Source organism: Crocodylus porosus, unplaced genomic scaffold, assembly GCF_001723895.1.
Source record: "Crocodylus porosus isolate Cpor-Errol unplaced genomic scaffold, CroPor_comp1, whole genome shotgun sequence".
Taxonomy (NCBI): Eukaryota; Metazoa; Chordata; order Crocodylia; family Crocodylidae; genus Crocodylus; species Crocodylus porosus.
The window spans coordinates 216,175,129-216,186,118 of record NW_017728886.1 but is presented as its reverse complement, the minus strand read 5'-3'; the positions used below and the strand labels follow the sequence as shown (position 1 = coordinate 216,186,118).

The window sequence follows — 10,990 nt, the reverse complement described above, 5'->3', positions numbered from 1 at the left end:
ATGAGCTTTGTTTTAACTATATAGGAGTAACTGCTAAGAAAATATAGCAATATTTAACACAGGATTCAAAACCTTGTTATATATCATTACAGCATTCCAAATGCATTTTTCTCCCATGTTTAATTTTACAGATTTTTTTTTTCCATTCAGGTTATATGTAATTGATTTTTTTGGCAGATAATATTTGATATCTTCTGTACAATAAAGTTACAGCTTTATACAAACTTTAGAAAGTACACAAAGTAATCTTTAATCTCTTCCAAGTGCTCTGGTTTTAGTCTGGATTTCTGTCTCACTGGACTCAAACAACAGCAAATATTCTGAAAGCCTTGCCTCCTGGAGGATTCTGCAAACTGAAAAAAAAAAATCCCAGACATTATTTTTAAGACACTGATTAGACACATGGGCCCCAATCTGGAAAATTCTGATCTGAAGGTAGTCCTCCAAAACTGTGAAGTATTAAAAATGCATCTTCAGCATTTATTTTGCTATGTGACTTACATCGTGGGTACTTTTTAGAGAATCTTGAGAACAGGCCTACTTTTACTCCTCTTGAAACCACTGCCACATTTTCTACCTTGTTCTTGCACTCAGTTGAATGACATTAGGTTTGGTTTAATTTATTAGAATGTTAGAACTTTCTGCCCTATGAAAAATACCCCATATTACCTAAAATAAATATTTAAATTAAAAAACAAAGCTAATATTGAAAACCTTTACTCAAAAAAATGTAAGTACTAAATGACTGTGCAGTAACAATTGTGCAGTTAGGCGCATGTGTCAACGCACCCACTGAGTTTCTTAGGAAATGGTTCCACCTGCTGTATGTCTCCTGACATCAGCTTCCCATTAAGTTTACAGAGCCAAGCCCCTCCCTGAGCTAAAGATCAAAACCCAACTTTGTGACTTCCTTGCGGAAGAATCTGTTTCTTTGCGTGTATAATTCTCTGCTAAGGGTTGATTTGGTATGCTGTCTGCAACTTCCAAAATAACAACAAGAATTAGCTTTGCAGTACTGTATAGTATGCCCCATGGATTTTGTACAGACAGTACCAATTTTTTCTGTTAGAACATAGAAAAAGTTCCTAGAACTAGAAAGCACAGGCAGACACCATCAACATTAACTTGATAGCAGGTACTTCATAATGAAAAATATTTTAAAAGACTCTCCAATACACACTATGCATCTTAGAGAAATTATTACTAAAAACAATCAAATAACATGAAAAGCTAAAATGGGAATTTACATTACTCTATGGCCAATGTCATTTGAGAACCATGCTCACCAATTCAAGGAAAAAGGATCTGCAAAAAATTAATTCTGTGAACACACAACTGCTTGGAGCCATTTCAGAAGGTGAACTTTTAAAAGGCCAGCAACTGGTAAGTTTTAGTTGTTCTATGTCAGTGATTTCCAACCTTTTTTTCCTGCGGAACTGCACAGGAGCAGGGAGGGGCACAGGGAGCCGGTTACCTCCCTCCTAGGGCTGCTCCACCTCCCCCCCCCCCACCTTTACCTTGCATGCCCCGGAAGCCACCTGTCCAGGTGGACAGACAGGGTCCATCCAAGAGAGGGGTTCATGCCATGACCCAGCAGCCAATGCTTTGTGGCCTGGTATCAGGCCATGGCCTGGTGGTTGGAAACCTCTGTTATATATGACTGAGTTGTAAGCTATTCATATGCAGCAAACCCATTCGAATTTTAATCCTGGATGAAACAGTGTTAAAGGTGCAGTAAATCTGCTGCATTTGAATAAATCTCAGCTCATTCACATACCACAAGTAGATGAAACATTCCCCTTTTGAAATGGCTACAAACCTTCCTCTGCCCGCACCATAAGAATTAAGAGCTGTGCCATAAACGGCAAGTAGGATCTGGCTTTTCCAAACCCTACTTACCAGTTAGGACCTGAATGAATCACTAACCTAAAAAACCCTTAAGAAAGTAAAAGTAATTTCCTTATCAAATATTAGATTATTTGTGCCAGGATCAATAAACAAGGGAGTTATTTTAACTTATAAGCAGCTTTTTAGGGTTGTGATTTACAAGCTTAGAGGAGACAGGCAGTTCTGGTACCACAGCTTCTCCACAGTCACTGTAACTGTTACACAAGCCTGGTAAATCACCCATGTTAGTCCATTCATTTAGCTTCCAAGCACAGCTTCCAATACAAACAGATATAATGCAAGATTATAAATGATGGAATGTATAACTAGGTGAAGGTTAAACAAGAGATTTTTAAACTTGGCTTCATACCTTTCTGAAAATATTCCATTCTGAAAGGAGGCAATGTACATCTTCCTTTTGTCTACTGGCATAACATCAACATAGCCTCCTTGGTTGGAAACCACTCCAGCATGTACTGCTGTCCGGCAGATACTAGACATCTGGGAAAAGAAGAGAACAGATTTTTTTTAACTGATTCTGGGGCGGGCGTGGGAAGAGGGCATTCAGGGTTTGTTTTTGTTTTTTTGTTGAGATTAGAAAAATAAAGATATCGATCTGAAGTTTTAGACACTGTTATATAATCATACAATAAATAGGATTACATTAACCTACAGCGGACTTTACACTGCTTCCACAGGAGTTCACCAGAAAATCGCCTTAATCATCAAACATATCCTCAGCCTTCTCCAAGTCTTTTGCAGCATGCTTGGAATGTGATCAATATCAAGCTAAGGTAAGGCTAACTCCAAGACCAATGGAGCCAGAGGAACAAGTCCAAGTCCTAAAGCCTCTCTTCTAGGAGGCTCCAGTTTGAGTGCCACTTGAGACTGAAGCTAAGGTAGTGGGAGAGAGGTGGTTCTTTAGGAAAGGCAGTCCATGCCCATTTATAATTTCATAGGTTATAACCAACACTTTAAACTCATACAAAGAACAAGGGGCAGGCACAGTAAATCCTAGATCATTGGGCTTATGTACTCCCAGCAAGATGCCCCAATCCATAAGCGAACCTATGTATGCAGTAATCAAATGATTTTATGACACATATCCTCATAGAACTCATTGCAATAATTTAATTTTGAGGCAACAAAACCACAGGTAACAGTGACAATGTCCACATCTGAAAGAAAAAGTTGCAAACTTCCAGACAGATCCAAATGGTAAAAAATAGAATAGATTATTGGTCTAATAGGATTATCAAACAGAAACTGGGGGTCTTAAATCACATCCCAAATGGCAAATAGCATTTACTTATGGCAGACACATTCTTTCAGTCAAAGGGGCAATATTATCTCCACCATCTCCTTGTGCTTCCCCAACATCATCACCTCCTACTGAGCTGAGCTGAGGATCAGCTTAACTATTCTCATACATGCCCCAAAGTTGACACTGGTTAAAAAACTGAATTACATCATCCAAATGTAGAGACAGAGACAGACAAGACAGAGATGTACTCCTTCTCTTCCCCCTACCTTGCGAGCAGACATGCTAAACTAAAGGGGTGACAGAATGCCTGTGACATCCCGTACTTGAGTTCTTCAAGAACAGGAGGAAATGCCCAAAACTGCCCTCTCTGAGAGATGAGAATGAAGCCCATGAAGAACCAGTCCATTCACTCCCATGAAGGCCTCTGTTAAAACTACCTCATGATCAAGGGTTTCAAAAGCAGCTGCCAAATACAATACTACCAGCAGAGACACCCAGGTATTTTATTAATAACATTGTGAACACGGAAACTGCAGCCTCTAGAACCAGGGATTTTCCCTCACCAGTTCATCTGTGGATGAAACAGAATCAATTTAAGATGATTTACTCATCCAAGCTAGTTTAAAAGATAACATTGGCTGGGTTGAGTGCTTTCTAATTCACACTTACCACTTTCAAGCTGGATTCTTGTTATTCTCCTTCTGAGCTGTTTTTAAACTGAATTTATATATGGTACAAAACTATAAACTGGGCCTGAATTTCCCCACTGTTTTTGTTTACCCTATCATACTTTCCATCCAAAAGAAAGTTCTTATGATGCATTGATCATGATTCATCTGGGCACAGTCCTACACGCTTGATACAGGCAATAGTCCATAGGAGAAACTCCTGGAGGGGTATGGTCTGAATAAGTCTGCAGAACCATCCTTAACGCATTCTCATGAAACTGTCCTGATTTATAGTACATATATATTGTATATCAGACACTTAGAAAAAGTGGCCAATTATTCAATAATGACTTCTAATATCACTTTTTAATTACGGAAGATTCAACAATCTACAACTACAAGGAACATAGGAACATCAGACTGGAAACAGTGTCTTGGTTCATCAAGTCCAGCCCTGGCCTATCAAGTGCAGTTAGAGTAAAGTGTCACTTAGGGCACTTACACAAGTTACACTTTTCATGTGATCAGCCCCCTGAAAGCACTCTACAGCCATGACATAACACACATGCATGGCTGAACACTCAAAATGTCTGATCACATGAAAAATTAAGCCTCGATAAAATGAGGTATTAGCTGAAGATAGATACTATAGAGCAGAGTGCCTTAGGGAACTTGTGTTCCATCAAGAGTTAACTTTCTGCTTCTTTCCAGGGCTCTCAGTAAGGGCGGGGGAAGGAGCACAGAGCTGCCAATTGGGCTTTGCCTGCCCAGTGCTGGAGATGCGGGGTGGTGGTGGAATGGAGTACCCTTGCCTTGTTGCCCCCACCCCACCCCAGCTACCTTGGCTGGAGTACTGGGGGGAGCCAGGCTGGGCTTGTGAGATGAGGGAGTTCAGTTCCATCCTGCCCAAAGCCGAGCTCCAGCCACGGGAAAGCTGAGCCAGCAGTTGGTAGTGCCACCGTCAAGAAGTCCAGGTGGGAGATGGGAGAAGGGAGCCTCTTTGCCTCGTTAGCCCAGTATGGCTCCCCTGAGTGCCCTAGCCAGGGTAGCTGGGGAGGCCCATGAGCTGAGGGGGCTGCATTCCACCCCATGCTACCTCATCTCCAGCTCTGGGCAGGCAAGGTCCAGCTAGCAGTTGCATGCTGCTCCCTTACCATCCCCCTCCCTCCCTTGCTGACAGCCCCAGGGTGGCCAGAGCTGGGGAGAGGGGCAGTTCAACAGCCTCCTTGGAGGCTGCTGGAGTACCCCTGCCTTTGGCCAGGACCAGTGCAGGCAGACTTGAGCTCCCTTGACACAACAGGCAAACATCTGTTGGGTTGCAGGGCTCTAACTCATGACATTTTGTATAAATTGCCATGAGTTAAAGTGCAGCCCCTAAAAGTGTCTAGGCACCCTTATACTGTAGTATGTAAATCCTGATTTGTTCTAATCAGAGAAGCACTGAATCTGCAACTCTAGATACAGTAACACTCCATTTATAATTGAACTGTTTTGTGAGAAAAAAAGTCTTCACCGAAAGAATATTCCACCTGAACCAACATTAAAAGCTCATCCAGTAAAAATACCAGTAGCTGGTCATACAGACCACTATTTAAACAAGGGTTGCACTACTTTCAGTTATAATTGGAATTATATATATCTGTAACTGTAGCTATTTTGTTATCTAAAGGCTACATACAAATATAAACATTTAATATAGTAATTATTTTCCAACTAGTAAACACTGTAGCTCCAAGTTTCACTGTTATATAGCCAGTCCAGTATTTCTGAGAATTCAGCTTTGAAACTGTTTGTCCACAGATATCTTCCAAAAGCCATTTCAAGCTTTCTACCTCAGGACTAGCCACAGCTTTTAAACAATCCAGAAAGGATACAATTTATGTCACTCTCTCTCTTTTTCCCTTTCTCCCACTCTTGCCCTCAATACTTTGCAGCATTCATAGCCTACTAACCAGTGACCAAGAGACTGATTTAAATTATTAGGGCTATTGTGGCTTTTCTATTATGGCAGTAGCCAAAGGTCCAAATGGGGATTGTAGTGGGTTTTGTATAAATACAGACATATGAACATACGTCCTTATACTGACTATATTCATTCTAAAGATACAGAAGTAATACATGTGAGTGCAACATACAAGGAAACTAACAGCAAAGAATTGGCCAAGTTTTCTTTATTACGGGACATGTAGAGACTCTGTTTGCTTTCTTGTGTCAAATTCACATTAGAAATTAGGGGGAATGTGTACTATTTGTTGCAAAGTTTCTAAGAATAAGGGGAAGCCAGTGGAGGGACACCAGTTAATGTGTTTTTAGTAAGAAAGAGAGGATGATTTTAGCAGTAATATTCTTCTAGCAGTAGTGTTATTTAAGGAGAAATTTCTGCAGTAGAGCAAACATGAGATGAGGCCTTGAGTGAGAAAGAATTATGCGCTGCTGTTCTGGCCCTATTCTGGGAAAAGGAAAGAAAATTAAGGGTTGCCCCTTAATTTAATGAATTTTCTTTAACAAGTATCTACTGGATTTGTAGTCTGAGCTCCTTTAAATAAATGTTTGGGGATGATTTATTTTAGATAGGATCAAAATAGGAGGAGCTTTTTGCATCTGAAGATTACCTGAACATGTCACCTACACTTTCTGGGATTAAGTTTTTGGGTGAAATCCAAGACATATTGCAATCAATGGAAAAACTCTTACTAGTTCAAATAGAGCCAGTAATTCCCCTCTAAGCTCTATTTTTAATTTTAAAATGTTATTTAGTAAGCATTTTTAATTATCAGCCTTAAAGGCACACCTCTCTAGAAGCCTCCATCAGTAATTTTGGGCTGCTTCTTTAGTTTTGATGTAACCCACCCTGAAGCATATGTAAATCAGCCTAATGTACTTTTTAAGTTAACATAAACATTTCCTACAGCATTACATGACCTTGTTTTATTGCTGTGCTGTGAACCCTCTGGCATTCATCAGTATTTAACAGGTCAAAGAACCTGAATGCCAAGCTGCTTAATCATTTTCCTTCTTTTGCTACTCAGCAAAATACCAGATACCTACCACAGCGTAGCATTACTTTGTGAAGGCATTTTAACTATAAGCCTCCCTCCCACAAATGTTTGTTTCCAATGTTATTCATAACATGATTTCTAATAGTTCTGTTTAGATATCAATACTTACTCAGTTTCATAGCAGAAAGTTATAACATTTTTGCAGAAAAAAATTGGAAAAGGGGTACATATATACTTAAGTGAAGCAATGGCCTTAATATGAATTTCATTTTCAGGTGGTATAAGCTTGCATGTATTCATCACCTTCTGTAAAAAATAGTCAAGTCGATTTATACCAGCTAAAGAGAAGGCCCATTTTTAAAAACCAAAAAACATTATTGTTCAGTCTATTTGAGATTTTGTGTAGTCCATAGAGATTTGTGATTTTTTTTCAAAATGTCCCTGAAGGATTCCCTATCAGTAAGGCATTATTTTCAGGACAATGATTTTTGGTGTGAAAATAAGAGGCTAAATTGGAATTTGTTAAGAGTTTGCTTTTAGATAATTGTAATATAGTCAAGAACAAAGTGTGCCAAGTTCTTCCCTGGTCTAACCCCACTGAAATGAAGTCTTTAACGAAAACAGTTCTCAGTGGGCACATCTAGATGTGCTGTTAATGTACATGAATTAAACTCCAGAGCTGATTGCTCCAGAGTGCTTTGCTCCCAGGTGTGAATGTGTGCCTAGGAACAATTAAATCTGGAGCAATCAGCTCCACAGGTTACTCATGTGCAGCACATGAGATCACTGGGTCCCAGGCCTGCCAGCCTGGGGCCACTCCAACTGGGCTCAATGTGCTGCAGAGGGACTGGATGAGGCATGAGGGTACTTCAGTACCAGCTAGCCAGCAGGCAGCCCCTGCACTGAAGAACCCTCATGCCCTGGTCAGCCAGGTCAACAGCTACATGTGTGCTGCTGTGCATGAAAAAACTCCATAGTAAGGTCTTACAAAAAACTAGAACTCTCAGTTCCAAAATGATACCTTTTATTAGACCAACTAGAAAATGGCAAGAGAATTGTCCTTTTCTCCAAGCTTTTGGAATCAAAGTCCCTTCATCAGGATCTGAGAAAATTGTAGATGATACAAGATGGTAAAAAGCCCTCATAGGTAGGAAATAAACTTCGTTTTTGCACAGAGGAAGCTGAAGATGGAAGGCTGTCACTCTGGGTCCGTGACAGCATCTAGTACAGGCTTGTCCAACATATGGCCCGTGGGCCGCCACGTGGCCCGCCAAGCCATTTTCTGAGGCCCACAGTGCTGTGACAGGAAATGAAAGTAAACACTGTTCTCTACCCCCTAATTGATCTTGATTCTTGGCTGAACCGTGGCATGGCTTCAGTAGGAGCTAAAGTGAGCTTTGATTTTAGCTTAATGGCTAGGACACTCCTTGGAAGTGGGACATATGTGTTTAAATTCCCTTAGGCTTAGGATGGCCTAAAACAGAGGCCTCCCACCTCCTGGGTGAGTGCTCTAACCACTAGATCACTCCCACTGGTCAGGCTTTAAAAGAAAGTGATGAGGCAGGCATCTGTACTCAATGGGTAGGGACCTACTTAATTTACAGCAAGATAAAAGATTTTTTGTGGTTTGGTCACGGTGTGAAGAGCTGATTGCATTAGCCCTGCCCCATGTCACTGATTTCCAGAGGTGGGGGGGGCGGGGGAAGGAGGAGGGGAGAATGGACAAGGGAGTGGCCACCATCTTGGCTCATAGACACAGTTTGTTCCACACCTCATCGCTGCTTGGAGACGCCACCAAGGGAAGGAAGGATGAAGGGGCAGCTGCCATCTTGGTTGCTGGCTGGCTTTTGTGCTGACCAACCAGCTGGTGCTTTCCCTTCCTAGGCACACTGTGAGGCAGCGAGGACTGCTGGCTCCCACTGGGGAGCCAGCACTTTATTTTTAAGGGATTTTTCAGTTGATTTTGCAGTCATGGATTTTATGGCTTCCATGAAATCACGAATTAAAGAGGTCCATACCAATGGATGTACAAGAGTGCATTTTGAACTGTAAAACTACTCTCATGTAGGCATCTAATAAGGGCTGAAATCAGGCACCTAAGTTGGGGGCCGAGGGTGGATTTCAGGCATACTCTGCCCTCTGACACTTCCTACTGGTCGGGTTCAGTGCTAACCTTTTTCCTCTGGCCAATACAGTGTGTTAAGTGTTCCTATTTTCATATACATAAAGTACTATAACATCAAGGAAAGGATGCTAGATTTTGCTTTTTGTGTCTGTAGAACTGTTTGTTTGAATAAGCTGAGCATGAATTAACTGTTATTTTCCAGTAGGAAAGGCTTTTCCAACTCATAGGATCATAGTACAGTATGGCTGGAAGTGACCTCATGAAATCATTTAGGTCAGCCTCCTGCTCAAGGCAGGATCATCCCTGAATAAACCACCCCAGCCAAGTATCTGTCTAAACTGCTCTTGAAAACTTCCAAGTACAGAAGTACTGCAACTTTTCTAGGCAGCCTGTTCCAATGCTTCTCCACCCTCACAGTATTTCCTAATCTCCAACTAAATTTCTTCAGCTGCAGTTTGAGGTCATTGCTCCTACTTCTGTCCCTTACAGCCACAGAGAAAAGTCTATTTTCACCCTCTTTGTCTCTTTCTTCAAGTATTTGAGGAAAGCTATCAAATCCCATTTCAGTCCTCTCCAGACCAAATAGCCCTAGTTCATGAAGACTTTCCTCATAAGTCATGTTTCCCTGGCCTCTAATCATTTTTGTCACTCTTTCCAGTCAGCCTACATCTTTCTTGAAGTGTAAGCCCAGAAATGGATACATTGTCCCAGGTAAGCCATCACCACTGCCTCGGCCTCATTTTGGGCTCATCATGAACTCAGAGCTGTGGCTTCAGACTGATACCCAGCAACTGATGGTAATCTCCTTCCTCAAGAAATACTTACCTTTACATGCTTTTACATTTACCCTTTGGACACACATTCATACCCTAGTTCTGCAAGCAGGCACCTTAGTAACTCAGTGAGACTTAGTGCACATGGACCACCATTTAACCCAGGAGGTGCACAGCCCCACCAGCCTTGTTGGACCTGGTGCTGGCCAGGGTGATGACATGGTGAGGGGGCTGTGGGTGTTCGAACACCTGGGAGATAGCAATCATCGCCTGCTGGAATTCACCATCCAGCACAAGGTGGCAAAGGCCTGCAGCAAGGCAGCAGCCCTAGATTTCAGGAGGGCAGACTTTGATGAGCTAAGTAGAATAGTTGGAGAGGCACTGAGGTCCCAGAGGGGAAGGGAGTCAGGTGTCCAAGAGGAGTAGTCACTCCTTAAGGAGATGATCCTCCAAGCCCAAAGGGAGGTAATCCCAACACGGATCAAAGGGGGCAGGAGGGCACAAAAGCCTCCATGGCTCACCATAACCATCCGGGAATGTCTCCTAGCTAAAAGGGAGGCATACACCCAATGGAAGGGAGGGGCTATCACCAGGGAGGATTATATTGCGGTTGCTCAGGGCTGCAGTGGGGGTGGTCAGGAAGGCCAAGGTGGGGATGGAACTGGGACTAGCTTCCCAGATCAAGGACAACAAGAAACCCTTTTTTAAATACATAGGGGCAAAAAGAAGGTTCCACACCAGACGACAAACCTAACTATTTAATGATTTCTTTGCCTCCATTTTCCTGAGCAGGGACTAGATCAGTCCCCCTCAGGCTCAAGGGGAGGCACACCTAGGCCAAGGGTCAGTGAGGATCTAGTCAGGGAACTTCTGGAGGGACTGGATGTATTTAAATCAGCTGGTCCAGACGATCTCCACCCCAGAGTGCTGAGGGAATTAGCTGAGGTCATTGCAGGACCCCTGGCATGGCTTTACGAGCACTCATGGTGCTCTGGTGTGGTGCCAGAGGACTGGACTGGCCAACGTGGTTCCCATCTTCAAAAAAAGGAGGAAGGAGGACCCGGAAAACTATAGGCCAGTTAGTCTTACCTCAATCCTGGGTAAGCTTTTTGAGAGAATTATCCTGGCACATGTCCATGAGGGGCCAGTGGGGAAGGTTATGCTTGGAGGAAGAACCAGCACCACACCTACAGGCTGGAGAACTCCCTTCTCGTCAGTGCAGAGGCAGAAAAGGATCTTGGAGTCATCACTGATGCCAAGATGAACATGGGTCG

The 10,990-nt window shown here is 42.5% G+C and overlaps 1 protein-coding gene across 1 annotated transcript in view; it reads right to left on the bottom strand.

Annotated features, from left to right (window-relative positions):
• Nucleotides 1-210: 210 nt before the first annotated feature.
• Nucleotides 211-10,990, bottom strand: part of CRISPLD1 (cysteine rich secretory protein LCCL domain containing 1) — a 63,000-nt gene continuing 52,220 nt past the window's right edge. The window contains exons 14-15 of the mRNA XM_019549430.1: nucleotides 2,258-2,388; nucleotides 211-353 (exon numbers count right to left, since the gene is read on the bottom strand). Of these exons, the coding sequence (XP_019404975.1) occupies nucleotides 302-353; nucleotides 2,258-2,388 (183 nt within the window). The 3' untranslated portion in view covers nucleotides 211-301. The remainder of the gene's footprint in view (nucleotides 354-2,257; nucleotides 2,389-10,990) is intronic.